Source organism: Hyperolius riggenbachi, chromosome 1 (genome assembly GCF_040937935.1).
Source record: "Hyperolius riggenbachi isolate aHypRig1 chromosome 1, aHypRig1.pri, whole genome shotgun sequence".
NCBI lineage: Eukaryota > Metazoa > Chordata > Amphibia > Anura > Hyperoliidae > Hyperolius > Hyperolius riggenbachi.
The window spans coordinates 289,157,427-289,174,053 of NC_090646.1; the positions used below are offsets into that span (position 1 = coordinate 289,157,427).

The 16,627-nt window shown below is 43.6% G+C and overlaps 1 protein-coding gene across 2 annotated transcripts in view; it reads left to right on the plus strand.

Moving 5' to 3' along the window:
• The window catches only part of LOC137507692 (uncharacterized), a 342,997-nt gene that overhangs the window by 24,486 nt on the left and 301,884 nt on the right, over window positions 1-16,627 (plus strand). Inside the window, exons 1-2 of one of the 2 annotated variants that reach the window (XM_068233698.1) lie at window positions 6,628-6,668; window positions 10,864-11,000. In XM_068233698.1, coding sequence (XP_068089799.1) covers window positions 10,892-11,000 — 109 coding nt within the window. In that variant the 5' untranslated portion in view covers window positions 6,628-6,668; window positions 10,864-10,891. Of the gene's footprint in view, window positions 1-6,627; window positions 6,669-10,863; window positions 11,001-16,627 lie in introns of those variants that run through there. The other variant, XM_068233697.1, reaches the window with a different exon arrangement.

The following is a 16,627-nucleotide window of genomic DNA, read 5'->3' on the forward strand; positions in this document are numbered from 1 at the left end:
GTGCTCCCAAGTAATCCGCCGCATCCCCGCCGCTAAACAAGGGCTGCAGAGCCCCCAAATCGCCCGTGGGGCAATCCGCTGGCATTTCCTGGAAGGGGCAGAGCTTTCAGCTCTGCCCCTTCTGACGTCAATCGCCGCACGGATAGCCACCTCTCTCCGCCCCTCTCTGTGAAGGAAGAGTGAGAGGGATGGGCAGAGGCGGCGATGCGCCACGATTGATGTCAAGAGGGGCAGAACTGAAGCTGAAAGCTCTGCCCCTTCCAGGAAATGCCGGCGGATTGCCTCTTGGGCGATTTGGGGGCTCTGCAGCCCTTGTTTTGCGACGGGGACACGGCGGATTACTTATAATGGGAGCACTGAAGTGAACCATAAGGTAAAATAGGCAAAATAGTTCGCTTCAGTGTGAATTTGAATTTGAAATAAAAATCAATGCAAGGGACGGTGAGGATGCGGGAGCTGCTAATTGTGAAATCCCTTATGCGGCCCAGCCTCATCCTGACTTTGCCTCCTGCGGCCCCCAGGTAAATTGAGTTTGAGACCCCTGGTTATGGTCTTACTAAATTATTATTATGTATTTATAAAGCACTGACATGTTCTACAACAGTTTACAGAGTACATAGTCATGTCCCTGACTGTCCTCAGAGAGGCCCACAATAGAGATGGGCCGAACCTCCGATTTTCAGTTCACGAACCTTGTTCGCGAACCTCCGCGAAAGGTTTGGTTCACGAAAAAGTTTGCGAACCGCAATAGACTTCAATGGAGAGGCGAACTTTGAAAAATAGAAAAAATTCTACCGGCTGGAAAAAAAATAGAAAACATGTTTCAAAGGATCTAATACCTGGAGGCAGACATGATTGAGTGAAATACGCATCAAAAGTCCCAGGCAGAAATCTAGATTTCACATAAACCCCTATTTTAAGGTCAATTTCAATTACAGGCCTGCTCTTCTCCTTCCTACCTTCTACCTCCTAATGGAGGGAGGAGGGTCTCATCTGCCAGAGAATTATAGTATTTCAAAAGCCAGCTTACATACCGTGGCTGGGAATTGAACCCAGGTCTCACTGTGTGGTGGGCAAGTACCTTAACCGCTGTACCGCCAACACTACTAACTGAACCTAGCCTAGCATGTACCATTTCTGCTCAATCCAAGACACAAAACAAATAACATTTATAGCATGCTTTTCTCCTGGCGGACTCAAAGCACCAGAGCTGCAGCCACTAGGGCAAACTCTATAAGCAGTAGCAGTGTTAGGAAGACTTGCCTAAGGTCTCCTACTGAATAAGTGTTGGCTTACTGAGCAGACAGAGCCGAGATTCAAACCCTGGTCTCCTGTGTCAGAGGCAGAGCCCTTAACCATTACACCATCCAGCCACTGCTTAAGGATTTGTAGCCAGGCATGGCCTTGCCTTTTGTGTTCAACAGTTGTCCAAAGAGAACCCCAGATAGCCAGGCACTGTACCACCAACACTACATGCTGAAGCCAGCCTAGCATGTACCATTTATGCTCAATCCATTTATGCTCAAAAATACGAGATAGAGAGAGATGACTCTACCTGGCTATCAGGGGTTCTCTTTGGACAACTGTTGAACACAAAAGGCAAGGCCATGCCTGGCTACAAATCCTTAAGCAGTGGCTGGATGCTTCGAATCTCGGCTCTGTCTGTTCAGTAAGCCAGCACCTATTCAGTAGGAGACCTTAGGCAAGTCTTCCTAAAACTGCTACTGCCTATAGAGTGTGCCCTAGAGGCTGCAGCTCTGGTGCTTTGAGTCCGCCAGGAGAAAAGCGTGATATTAATGTTATTTATCTTGTCTAATTTTTCTCTTGGATTGAGCAGAAATGGTACATGCTAGGCTAGCTTCTCTCTCTCTCTCTCTCTTGTATTTTTGAGCATAAATGGATTGAGCATAAATGGTACATGCTGTAACGATCGAAGACGTTACCTCTGTGGGGGAAAGCAGCTGCGCTGCTTTCACACCTGATGTCACCTCTGCGGCCACGCCATAGCGGGTGTCACTTCCCGACTCAGGGGGGACAGGAATCTCTCTTGCACAGCAGCTTAAATCCACACGCCTGCGCATGGAGCAAAAGGATCTTTATGGGCGGAGGAGACAGATCAGCTGACATTGTGGTCAGCTGACTTCCACCTGTCAATCTACCTTGCAGGCTGGCTCAGCCTCTCGGGCGGGGCTGCTTGAATCTGCTTTCAGTATTTAAACCAGGAATTGTTACTCTGTCCTGGTCTGTTGTCGTGAATGCTTGTGTGTCAGCGCTCAGACCTTTAGATTAGGATATTGCTATTGCTCTGTTATCTGTCAGATTAGATCCCAGGTGTGATGCCAAGGATTTCACACCTAGATTAGGATATTGCTATTACTCTGTTATACTTCCAGACCAGTTCCAGGGGTTGAGACCAAGGACCTCACCCCCAAGCTTATAATTGCTGTGTGATTGTTCTGTTATAAAAGCAAAAAAAGGGGGAAGGACCTGCAACATCCACTCACATTTGGGCCAGAGGGAGCCAGGAACCAGTAAGCTCAAATGTCCAATGGAAAAGAAAGTTCCGCTACACCAGTGGCTGGGTGCAAAAAGATTTCTCCGTTTATTAATACATCAGTGGGTACAAAAAGTTAAAAAAAGCTCACGCGTATCGGAGCTCATGGCTCCTTAATCATTGTTCTGTTATACTTTAGACTAGTCCCAGGGGGTTGAGACCAAGGACCTCACCCCCAAGCTCAGGATTGTTGTGTCATTGCTCTGTTATACTTTAGACCAGTTCCAGGGGGTTGAGACCAAGGACCTCACCCCAAAAATTAGGATTGTTGTCTCATTGCTCTATTATACTTTAGACCAGTTCCAGGGGGTTGAGACCAAGGACCTCACCCCCAAGTTTAGGATTGTTGTCTTGTTGCTCTGTTATACTTTAGACCAGTTCCAGGGGGTTGAGACCAAGGACCTCACCCCCAAGCTTAGGATATTGCTACTCTGTTATTGCTATTTGTTTAGACTAGTTCCCGGGTGTTGACGCTGCGGATTTCACACCCAGACTAGGTTATTGATTCTGTATTGATCTCCTGTGTATAACTCTTAGCTATTACTCTGACCCTTATCCTGTCTTCTGTTCCTGTACATTCGCCTATCTGCCTACCTGTTGCTGAATCTCTGCCTGATTACCGACTATTCTCTTGCTTCACAATTCTGTACTGATACTTACCTCTCTGTTGCCGAACCCTGCCTGTCTGACCATTCTACTCGCCAGTGGGCCCTCGTCACTGGTGAGGTGTTAACTACGCCAGCTCCGCTGGTTAAGCAGCTCTGCTAGGATATAGTTGGTCCTAATTACCTGCTCATTAGGTACCTGTTGTTTTAGTATTACTGTATCTCGTAGGCTGCAGTTCAGTATGACTCACCCGCACCTCGGGTGTTCATTTGCCTGCAGTATAGTCTGAATCACCCGCTCCTCGAGAGATTCAGTTTCTTCAGTATTATTTCCCCAGCTTGCTGGAGGTTGTACATTAGTATACACGTAGTGTACTGTTTATACCTCACCAGCCCCTCTGGTGAGGTCTCTTTAAAGCATTATAGTGACGGTTACACCAATTACTACACACTCTGCTCTCAGTCTTGCTATACTGGCATTATTGGTGATTCTGCAGATCACACATAATCAGGGATAGCATCTGCATTCTTGGTGATTCCGCAGATCACCAATAATCAGACGTCTGAGGTGTGGCATTTGATCGTCACACATGCTAGGCTGGCTTCAGCATGTAGTGTTGGTGGTACAGTGCCTGGCTATCTGGGGCCATGCCTGGCTACAAATCCTTAAGCAGTGGCTGGAAGGTTTAATGGTTAAGGGCTTTGCCTCTGACACAGGAGACCAGGGTGCGAATCTCGGCTCTGTCTGTTCAGTAAGGCTAGCTAGCTCCTAGCAGTAAGGCTAGGCTAGCTTCAGTTAGTAGTGTTGGTGGTACAGCGGTTAAGGTACTTGCCCACCACACAGTGAGATCTGGGTTCAATTCCCCGCCAACGTGAGTTGGCTTTTATGCTACAAATCCTTAAAGGGAACCTAAACTGAGAAGGATATGGATTCTTCCTTTTACAATAATACCAGTTGCCTGAATCACCTGCTGATCCTTTGTCTCTAATACTTTTAGCCACAGCCCCTGAACAAGCATGCAGATCAGGTGCTCTGACTGAAGTCAGACTGGATTAGCTGCATGCTTGTTTCAGGGTGTGATTCAGCCACTATTGCAGCCACAGAGATCAGCTGGACTGTCAGGCAACTGGTATTGTTTAACAGGAAACATCCATATCACTCTCAGTTAAGGTTCCCTTTACGCAACCTAATGTTTCTCTTGGATTGAGCAGAAATGGTACATGCTAGGCTAGCTTCAGTTAGTAGTGTTGGTGGTACAGCGGTTAAGGTACTTGCCCACCACACAGTGAGACCTGGGTTCAATTCCCAGCCAATGTGAGTTGGCTTCTATGCTACAAATCCTTAAAGGGAACCTAAACTGAGAAGGATATGGATTTTTCCTTTTAAAATAATACCAGTTGCCTGAATCGCCTGCTGATCCTGTGTCTCTAATACTTTTAGCCACAGCCCCTGAACAAGCATGAAGATCAGGTGCTCTGACTGAAGTCAGACTGGATTAGCTGCATGCTTGTTTCAGGGTGTGATTCAGCCACTATTGCAGCCACAGAGATCAGCTGGACTGCCAGGCAACTGGTATTGTTTAACAGGAAACATCCATATCACTCTCAGTTAAGGTTCCCTTTAAGCAACCTAATAAGGTACTTGCCCACCACACAGTGAGACCTGGGTTCAATTCCCAGCCACGGTATGTAAGCTGACTTTTGAAATACTATGATTCCCTGGCAGATGAGTCCCTCCGGGAGGAGGGAATAGGTAGAAGGGTAGGAGGGTGGAGGGTGTGAGTAATATACAAAAGCCTAATTAAACTCTCCCTAGCAGAAAGCAGAGTGTGTGTAGCAGCTGTCCCTTAACTAATTAGTGTAGGCAGACGAGTGAGTAAAATAGCACAAGGACCTTGCCTTTTATAAGGGGGGGGGGGCTCCAGGCGTGAGTGCAGTCTGATTGGCAACAATATGCCTGCTGACTGTGATGTAGAGGGTCAAAGTTCTGCTCCATAGAGCATTATGAGGCGAATCGAACTTCCGCAAAAGTTCGCCTTTGCATGGCGAACGCGAACCACCGAAGTTCGCCGGCGAACCGTTCGGCCCATCTCTAGCCCACAATCTAAACCCTACCATGGTCATAGTCTAATGACCTACCATAGTATCATTATGTATTTATATAGCACTGACATCTTCTGAATACATAGTCATTTCAATGACACAGGTTTTCTTGCCCGGATTGACAAAAAAGGCAGAAAAGGCTAATGAAGTTTTAGGAAACATTACTTTTTGAGCCTCTAATTGAACCAGTCCTTCGGTATTGTATTGTATCGTATTGGTTCGTGGCATCTTCATGATGCATTAGCTGGCCCATTATTCTTCTATATTAAAGGGATACTGTAGGGGGGGAAAATGAGTTGAAGTTACCCGGGGCTTCTAATGGTCCCCTGCAGACATCCTGTGCCTGCGCAGTCGCTCACCGATGCTCCGGCCCCGCTTCCGGTTCACTTCTGGAATTTCAGACTTTAAAGTCAGAAAACCACTGTGCCTGCGTTGCTGTGTCCTCACTCCCGCTGATATCACCAGGAGTGTACTGCGCAGGCCCAGTATGGTCTGTGTCTGCGCAGTATGCTCCGGGTGACATCAGCAGGAGCGAGGACACGGCAACACAAGCACAGTGGTTTTCAGACTTTAAAGTCTGAAATTCCAGAAGTGAACCGGAGGCGGGGCTGGAGCATTGGTGAGTGGCTGCGCAGGAACTGGATGTCTGCGGGGGACCATTAGAAGCCCAGGGTAAGTTCAACTCATTTTCCCCCGATCCCCCTACAGTATCCCTTTAAGTAATCATTTATTTTACAAACCAAGCGTATAGTCTACTACCTCAGCATACTGGTCATTTAATTTTAATTGTAAAATTTCTATCAATTTACCGGCCCTACCTTGCATATTAATGACATGTAGCTTTTACTTGACAATGAAAAGATGTAAAACATAAATGTATTTTCTAAATTACTGCTATGTTATGTTATATTGCATGTGTTCTGCCACCAAGCGAATACCACCAAACCCCACTGTTGTATAGCATGTTATTTAGAGGTATAAATAATGCAAAGTGCTCTTTCGGTCCTAAACAGAAACAGCTTGTAGAATCTGTTAAACCTAATTAATTTCTGCTTTCGGGAATTTACCAGTTGCTCAAATCCAGTGATATTTCTCTTGGGACTAGTTCAACTGTTAGCTTGTATTCTGGAAAACACTTTCCGTCAACAGAAACAAAGAAACCAAAATAACCTTTAAAGACAAAGGAATATGCAGCAGCAAACCATTCTGCAATTATAATTCTCTTTGTTTTATGCTGTAATGAAAATGTGGGCAACAAATATATTTGTTTGCCATTGCTTTGAAAAGATTGGTAAGCTTCAATTCTCTGCCACTTGCTAAACTACATTTCCCATGATGCTTAGCTGTTGTCAGTACACACCTGTGGGGAAGAAAAAGCAGCAGGAACTGCTGAACAGCAATGCCTGGTAACATGGTCCTCAATTTCCCTAATGTTTCATTGGGCTGTATTGATCAAAGACATTTTACATGTTTGGTGCCTGCCTATTTTTTTCTTTCATCCAATCAAAGAAGTGTATAACGTAGGCCCCATAATACATTTAAACGGGGCTAGATGTATTTATCAAAAGCATATAGTTGCTGTCCTTCTTGAGTGTCAAAGTGGAATTATCACACCATAAAAGTACACCAAACAAACCATACTTATAAAGTACAGCAGTAACTTGTTATGCCTGAAAATAGATGCAATAATCTTTAAATCTGAAAGTATCTGATCTGCATGCTCATTCTGGGCTATTGACTATAATTGTTAGAGGTAAAGCATCAGGTGATTCAAGAGAGATGGAACAGCACCTCGGCAGTCCTCTGTGGGTGTGCGGGACCAACCCCTTGTACCAACAGAGTAAAGATCCGTCTTGTTTTAAGATAATGGTCCGCACCACCACATCCAAGTATAAATCAGTTGAGTGGCTTTGTGCTGAGCAGCTTGTAAAAGGGCATATAACATGAAACAGCGGGCTGTCGCTGCTACATAGCATTTTATGGATCTTCAATAAAGCTGATTTATACTTGAATGTGTTGCGGACCATTATCTTCAAAAAGAGGTAAAGCATCAGTACAGAAGTCTAGTTAACAGTGACAAAAATATGATCCTCCAGGGTCGAATTCAGCATAAGGCAACCTAGGCTTAAGCCTAAAGGCACCAGTGTGCTAAGAGGCTGCTGCATTGGGTCACTGCCCCCAGAGCATAGAGAGCTGGATGGGCAAGCTGGATGGGACCTCCCAACCACTCCACCCATTCAGCTCTCCATGCTCTCTCAGCAGTGACCAGCTTAGCTCAAGGCATGTAGCATAGAGAGGTGGAGGAGTAGTTCCATGCAGTCTGCCAATACAGATCTTTGGGTCTGATTCATAGAGCTGCGCTTTATGAATGTAAAGGAGCAGCCACTTTCTCTTCCTTACATAGCAGCGCTCGCTGCTATGAAAGGAGCGTGCCTTCGTTAGTTACATGCATTGGGTGCATAGCAATGCGCGTAACTTTAACTGCGGGCGGTCCTGTGAAGTGTCATTACCGCAATAATTAACTCGCGGCTGCTACTATGTTAATTTACATAGTTGTAACGACAGTTCGACAAGTGAACCCATGTTCACATAGGGATTTGTGAGTGTTGTTGGAGGGCAGAGTTTAGGGAGCCAGAACTTCTGTATCTATTGCCTCCTGAGATCCAAATCTGGTCCTTTAAATCACCTTGTTATAAAGACAGTATTATAAAAGCGCCAATCATGTTTTTAAAGTGGTGATTGAAAATCAGATCACTGCTCTTTAAAAATAGTTTCCCAGATCTTCAGACTGGACCCTCTGTGAAAATATTAACTTTCCAGAATGCAGTCTTTCCTCTGTCCAAGTTCAATTTAAAAAGGTTATTTTTTATTTTATTTGTATTTTATTATTTTGCACTTGTGTACTAAACACGATTAATTTCATTTTTCTCTTCAGGACTATTTTAAAAGCAATTTTTTTTATCAAGAGAACCTATAACCAATAAAGTATCTACTGGAGGGCACAGCACCTAGTGCTCTCAGATTGCCAAATTTTAAACTATTAGAGGCAGCTACAGTGAAAAGCCCAGTAACTTGAGCCTGGGACCCACTTGCAGCATTTTTGACAGCGTTTGCGTTTTGAAAAACGCTCTCTCATTCACTTGAGTTAGAATCACAGCAAAATCTGTGCAAACAATTTTGCTACGATTCTCATTCAAGTGAATGAAAGAGCATTTTTTTTTTCTGGCCAAAACACTGCCAAAAACACTCCAAGTGGGTCCCATGCCAGAGAGGAGCCAAGGGGATTTAAGCATTCAGATCTACAGTATTAACACACTAGGACCCCTATTCAATTAACTTTTCTCTTGAGTTTTGTCCAAAGAGATATTTTCAGACCTCATCAATAGAAAAAAATTGAGCCACCAGAAAGCAAGAACATACTCAAAATAAGTATAAATATTTTTTTACGTAGTTTTTGGTACTTTTATAATTGCTAAGAGCTGAAAAGGTACTTTGTAGAGAAGATGAAAAAATACCTCATGGGAAAAACTCATGAGTAAAGTTAATTGCATAGGGACCTTATTTAATTCACTTTGGCCCATATGCAATTAACTTTTTCTCCTGAGTTTTCTTCTAGGAGATATTTTTTCATCTTCTCTTTAAAATAACGTTTCAGTACTTTGCAATACAAAAAGTACCAAAAAGTAGAGGAAAAAGTAATGTCAAAATTATTTTCTTGCTTGTTGGTGGTTTCAAAGGCAACTTATTGACAAGGTGTGAAAATGTCACATAGGAGAAAAGTCAGAAGAAAAAGTGTATTGCAATAGGAATGGGTCCTTATTGAATGGGTTCTTATCTACTAGGTTTTCTCCTAGGAAATAATTTTTCATCCTCAGTTTAAAATGACTTTTCAGCACTTAGCAACTAAAAAAGTACCGAACAGTAGGTGAAAAAAGTACTGTCAAAAATGTTCTTGCTTGCTGTTGGCTTAAGGCCTCTTGCAAACTACATCTGATTCCGATTTTTTATACGATGCTATTTCTGATTCTGATTAACTTCCCTGGCGGTGCATTTCTGTCTGGAATTATGAGTCAAAAGCGGTACATTTTTTTAAAGGAATTTTAGGCTTCCAATTCTTAAGTCTTAACCAAAATATACCAGAATAAAGGCCTGGTATACATTATTAAAATAATTAAATTCATGAATAAACTTAAAAAAGTGTGAAAAAGGCAGGCAGAGAGTAGTCGAAATCCAGACAGAGGTCGGTGCAGGTGGCAGGCTGAGAGTAGTGAAAATCCAGACAGAGGTCGGTGCAGGTGGCAGGCTGAGAGTAGTCAAAATCCAGGCAGAGGTCAGTGCAGGCTGCAGGCAGAGAGTAGTGAAAATCCAGACAGAGGTCGGTGCAGGTGGCAGACAGAGAGTAGTCAAAATCCAGGCAAAAATCGGTAACAGTAAGGCAGAAGCATTTAGCTCAGAGGCAGTTGGGAACCAAATGGATATATTGCTAACATACTGTGCTTTCAAATGAGCTTATTTGCCATCTCTGCCATGGCAGTCAGGTGACACGGGGAGAGATCAAATTACAACTTGTGATTAGATACAAATGAGGAGGTATAGACAAGCCAATTTCTCTATATACATGCAGGATGCATTTCTATATGTTTGCCTTCTGTCCTTTGCAGCAGAATGGGGTCCAAATTGGGGGATCAGACAGGCTAAATATATATATATATATATATATATATATATAGATAGATAGATAGATAGATAGATAGATAGATATAGAGAGAGAGAGAGAGATTAGCCTGCCTGATCACCCATCTGGACCCTGATCTGCTGCACAGGCCTTAAGGTAAACATAGAGAAATGCAGCCTGTATATATATATATATATATATATATATATATATATATATATATATATATATATATATAAATTTTCTTTTGCCTGGTGCAAAGGTTTGGATCCACTTTAAAAATGTGTGCTGCCTCCGCCTCCCCCCCCCCCCCCCCCCCCCCCCCGAGGCCGATGACGTCACTCCGCACCGCGCACTGATCGGCCACTGGGTTCCCAGAAGAAGAAGGGACATTGGGATCCCGGTGGCTGGAGAAAGAATGCTGCGGCCGGGGAAAGAGGCTGGAGTCCCAGCACTGATTATGCACAGGACTCTCAAGCGCAGGTAAAACAAAGTATTTACCTACCCCGAGCTGAGCTTTGGGATTACCACTCCTAGCAATTTTTTTCCTACCCCTAGTTCAGCTCGGGGTTACCGCCAGGGAGGTTAAAAAAGTAGCAGCATGCACTAATTTTTTTTTTAATTAGAGCCAAAAATCGGATTGTATAAAAAAATCGTTATCGCATGTAGTGTGCAAGAGGCCTAAAAGGCATTTTATTATTTAGGTGTGAAAATGTCACCTGGGATACTTAGGAAAAAGTGAATTGAATCAGGGCCTAGGACGGATAATAAGTGTTTTTGCATTTTGTAGAGATTATAGTATTTTGTACATTACACAGATGTGACAAGTCTACCTGCAAGTTATCCATTCATCCACTTTCTATAATATATGTATAGTATCTATCCATGTTTAAGTCCTTATTTATTTCCTTTTACTTGTGTTTCAGAAAATAAGCAGTAAAGTGGAGACATATAATGGGTGCATATGCTAGTAAATTTCACCAGAGTGGAGGAAAGATTCTTATTGATGAGACTGACCCTTCACAGCCCAACTGGATTTCTGCACATGCTGAAACCTGTAGATGTGAGTAGCAATGTAAATGTGTATATATGTCTGCTTTTCTCGATGTTTTTGGGAAATCAATGATTAGATAATTCATAAATAATCCATAAAAGTACTGCTTTTAAAAAAAATGTATTTGTAGTACAATGATGCCTTGTAAAAAATAAATAAAAGCCTACAAACTGGGTGTAAACCTTGATCAGTACAGTCTGCTGGAATCATAAGCCTCAAACATTATTCCTGACATGAATAGGGTAACAATGCATGGGCAGGTTCAATATTTATTTGGTAGCCCTCCCGTATAGGTAGCCAAAGGTAGCCCCACGTATTTGGTAGCAAGAGGAAACCTCCAGCATAGCTAGGCAGAGGTACCCCTCAGTTGTTGTAAGCTGAAGGTAGCCCCCAGTATAGGTAGCCAGAAGTTGCCTCACAGCGTGGACTAAGGGGTTCTAAGAATAAGATTGCCAGAGGTAGCAAAGTGTGTCCCCCATGCAGAGTGGTGAGTGGAGCAGAGAGGAGAAATATCTCACCTCTTCTCCCTCCAGCAATGATCCACCTTCCTTCACAGGCACTGTCTTTATGGCTTTAGTGGTGTTTTTCATCTCATAACCCACCAGTACGTGCTGGAGGGTCATGTTATGAGAGACATTGCTAGATCCTTGGAGACAGACGCTGGAGCCTGGAGAGGTTAGAGTTACTTCTCCCTTCCACTAACTTGGATATGTACCCCATAACAGGGACTATGGCCGCTATGGTGATCCCTACGCCAGTGGATTCCATGTCCCCACTTATCCGCAACCACTGCTTGTCTGCTGTGGAGATAGCACACTGAATTTTCCTATGTACATTACAGCTCGATCAGCTCCAGATGAAATATGCGATAATTGGAGGATTTCTTGTAGAGTACCTTGTCTTCTGGTTGTCATGGCAATCTAGTGTATGGAATTCAAGTGGTTCCCCATTTCCTCTAAAATGTCAGTAGATCTTTCTATGTTTAATCAGAAAATACACTCACCTAAAGGATTATTAGGAACACCATACTAATACGGTGTTTGACCCCCTTTCATCTTCAGAACTTCCTTAATTCTACGTGGCATTGATTCAACAAGGTGCTGAAAGCATTCTTTAGAAGTATTTTGATATATTGATAGGATAGCATCTTGCAGTTGATTGAGATTTGTGGGATGCACATCCAGGGCACGAAGCTCCTGTTCCATCATATCCCAAAGATGCTCTATTGGGTTGAGATCTGGTGACTGTGGGGGCCATTTGAGTACAGTGAACTCATTGTCATGTTCAAGAAACCAATTTAAAATGATTTGAGCTTTGTGACATGGTCAGAAACAATGCTCAGGTAGCCCATGGCATTTAAACAATGCCCAACTGGCACTAAGGAGCCTAAAGTGTGCCAAGAAACCATCCCCCACACCATTACACCACCACCATCAGCCTGCACAGTGGTAACAAGGCATGATGGATCCATGTTCTCATTTTGTTTATGCCAAATTCTGACTCTATCGAGACTCATCAGACCAGGCAATATTTTTCCAGTCTTCAACTGTCCAATTTTGGTGAACTCGTGCAAATTGTAGCCTCTTTTTAAAATTTGTAGTGGAGATGAGTGGTACCCAGTGGGGTCTTCTGCTGTTTTAGCCCATCCGCCTCAAGGTTGTGCGTGTTGTGGATTCACAAATGCTTTGCTGCATACCTCGGTTGTAACAAGTGGTTATTTCAGTCAACGATGCTCTTCTATCAGCTTGAATCAGTCGGCCCATTTTCCTCTTACCTCTAGCATCAACAAGGCCTTTTCGCCCACAGGACTGCCGCATACTGGATGTTTGTCCCTTTTCACACCATTCTTTGTAAACCCTAGAAATGGTTGTGCGTGAAAATCCCAGTAACTGAGCAGATTATGAAATACTCAGACCGGCCTGTCTGGCATCAACAACCATGCCACGCTCAAAATTGCTTACATTACCTTTCTTTCCCATTCTGACATTCAGTTTGGAGTTCAGAAGATTGTTTTGACCAGGACCACACCCCTAAATGCATTGAAGCAACTGCCATGTAAATGGTTGATTAGATAACTGCATTAATGAGAAATTTAACAGGTGTTCCTAATAATCCTTTAGGTGAGTGTATAATGCAACCAGTATATTAACAGGCATATATTATAATGCCATTTTTCCATTTTACTCTATCTCCCCTTTTCTTAGCGCTGCACTATGCCCTTTCTAAAAATACAAACTTTCACATCATCTGCCAAAAGTTAAACATTCTTCCTAATGATACTAAAGCATCAAACATTGTTCTTTGTTGATTCCGTGCAATAAATACTGACATGACAGTGAATGAGGATGCACTCAGCAAAGAAGGTTTTTCGGCCTCACATTTATCACTTAGATGGAGGAGTGATCAAATGCTTAATTACCAAGAAACAAGAGGACATTAAAGTGTGATAAATGCTAACATTTTCAAGACAAACCTGTTCTGTTCTTTTCTGTTCAGCTGTCCCATAGTACAAGCTCAGGAGGGAAAATGCAATTGCATTCATATTCTGTAAACTAGTGCTTTTATAGACAAACCCTCCTCTTCTGCTGATGCACTTCATTGGTATTGAATTAGACATCTCTCTAAACCAATAAACTGTGAAGGGGAATGAAGGTCCTGCATCGGTCTGTGAGCAGCAGCTACATAGCGGAGGGAAAGTCAACTCCTTATCAACCACCATCCAGTATTACTAGCAGCACCCATAAAAGAATGAAGCACCTTTAAATCAGGGAGTTCACACACCGAAAACAAGGAGACAGTGTTGCAAGTGTATGACAAAAAGCATGCAGTTCTTGATAAAATAAAATGCTTATAAAGAAAGACTCCTTGAACATTGAACATTACTGATTACAGAATGAGATTTACAGGAAGCTGATGTAAGGCCTGGCAGATCTCTCATCTTCCTTCCATCCCTATGCCCTAATCTGACACTACGCTCTTCACCTAAAGCCAAGCCCCCACGCGAACAGGAGTCAGGTTGCACCTACCAATAGAGATGGCACGAACGGTTCACCCGCGAACGGTTCCAGGCGAACTTTGGGTGGTTCGCATTCGCCAGCGAAGGCGAACTTTTACGGAAGTTCGGTTCGCCCCCATAACGCTCCATTAGGGTCAACTTTGACCCTCTACATCACAGTCAGCAGGCACATTGTCACCAATCACACTACACTCACTCCTGCAGCCCCCCCCCTTATAAAAGGCAAGGTTCTCCAGCCGTTTTACTCACTCGTCTACCTACAGTAATTAGTTAGGGGACAGCTGCTGACAGACTCTGCTAGGGAAAGCTTAGTTAACCTCCCTGGCGGTAAGCCCGTGCTGAGCACGGCTATGCCGCCGGAAGGCACCGCTCAGGCCCCACTAGGCCGATTTGCATAATTTTTTTTTGCTACACGCAGCTAGCACTTTTCTAGCTGCGTGTGCAATGCGATCGCCGCCGCGGCCGCCCCCCCCCCCAGACCCCGTGCGCTGCCTGGCCAATCAGTGCCAGGCAGCGCTGTGAGGTGGATCGGAGTCCCCTTTGACGTCACGACGTCGATGACGTCAGTGACGTCATCCCGCCCATCACCATGGCGACGGGGGAAGCCCTCCAGGAGATCCCGTTCTTTGAATGGGATCTTCTGATCTCCAGTCGCCGGAGGCGATCGGAGGGGCTTGGGGGATGCCGCTGAGCAGCGGCTATCATGTAGCGAGACCTTGTCTTCCTACATGAAAAAGAAAAAATTAAAAAAAAAAACGGATTTGCTGCCCCCTGGCGGATTTTTAGTAAACCGCCAAGAGGGTTAAGCTCTTGTAGGCTTGTTAGCTTGTTCCTTGCTGATTGTTATTCCTTATATTGCACCCCACATCAGCTTCTTCCCTCCTTCCCTCCTCCTCCGGAGGAGGGTTTTGTCTTCCAGGGAATTGTAGGATTTCAAAAGCCAGCTTACATACATTGGCCAGGAATCAAACCCAGGTCTAGTGCTTGGTAGGCAGCTCTCCTCACCACTATGCCACCACCAACACTACATGCTGAAGCCAGCCTAGCATGTACCATTATGATATATGCAAGAGAAAAACGAGCTTGCTTAGGGATTTGTAGGATGTCAAAAGCCAACTCACATACATTGGCCAGGAATCGAACCCAGGCCTACCACTTGGTAGGCTGCTATCCTAACCCTTATACCACCAACACAACACACTACAATGCTACATGCTGAAGCCAGCCTAGCATGTACCATTATGATATATCCAAGAGAAAAATGAGCTTGCTTAGGGATTTGTAGGATGTCAAAAGCCAACTCACATACATTGGCCAGGAATCGAACCCAGGCCTACCGCTTGGTAGGCTGCAATCCTAACCATTATACCACCAACACAGCACACTACAATGCTACATGCTGAAGCCACGTTAAGTCATGCGCAATCGCCACCGATTTTCATATTGTCCGGGAGAGCTACTGTCAGTTTTACTTTTAAATGCACTTAGAAACTTCTTTTTCCCTCCCCCCCTCTGAAAACCCTGGGATAGAAAGATTTCACAAGTGGCTCCTTCACACCTACCGGTTATGCCAAATGTCTTTTCCTTGTAACAAGAGATTGTTTCAACTGCAGTTTAAAACCTTTCCCTCCAAAACTTTGAATTAGAACAATGTAAAATCTCAGTTAATAATATTTCGAGTAGGGATTATCACAGACAGAAAACAAATATATTAGCCAGAATCAAAAAATCTGAGTTATACCTTGTTAAACTTATAGCATTCTAGCGGTTAAGAAAAACGAGTTATCCAGCGGTTGCTGACCACGCATGTAAACCTGTCGATATTTGGTGTCATTTGATTAAGCATTATCCACAGGTTACAAATCTGCCCTTGGATTTGTTGTAGGCCAATCCAGACAGAAATGGTGAAGGTTATTAATAAACTGTGTCCTTTTTGCCTGTAAAAATGTTTTGCCTACCTTGCTCCCCAGGTAGTATACACACCCATTTTTTAGGGAAAGACAACCCACCAAGGACAGACCACATAAAAGTGATGGCGCTCCGCTGCCATTTTGTTTCCCAAATTCCATCAACTAAGATCTTCACACACATGCCCTCCAGGAGATCAGAGCACATGGACCTCCATAATTTGCTTTATTTCAAGGACTCTGATACCAATGCCTATATTTGAACAGGACTATTTTTATTCTTCCCAAAAGGACTGCTTAGCTAAGTAAACCTTCTCATTTACTCCCTTTTAATTTATGCTCTGTGTTATATGTTAATTCGTTTATGTAAATATGTGTAATGCATTTTTGTTATTAAAACATTTAAAATTTGTTTTAACGGTTATGACCTGTTCCTGAACACACACATTCGTACTTGCTCCTCCGAAAACATTACCTTGTGTTTCGATAGTATTTTGCATCTACAACTCATATGCTTGGATTGGGCACAGATAGACAGATCTGGCGTTGATCCCTGCATACAGCTAAGGGTTAGTTAAGCGTTCTCAGTGTGTTATAGTTTACAGTCGTGCGCCATTACACACGTGGTGGAAAGCATTTGAAATTGTATGAGTGTGGTGAATCCTTTGGAGTCAGAACGCTCCTCTCAGCTAGTCGGTTCATAAATTGCGAAA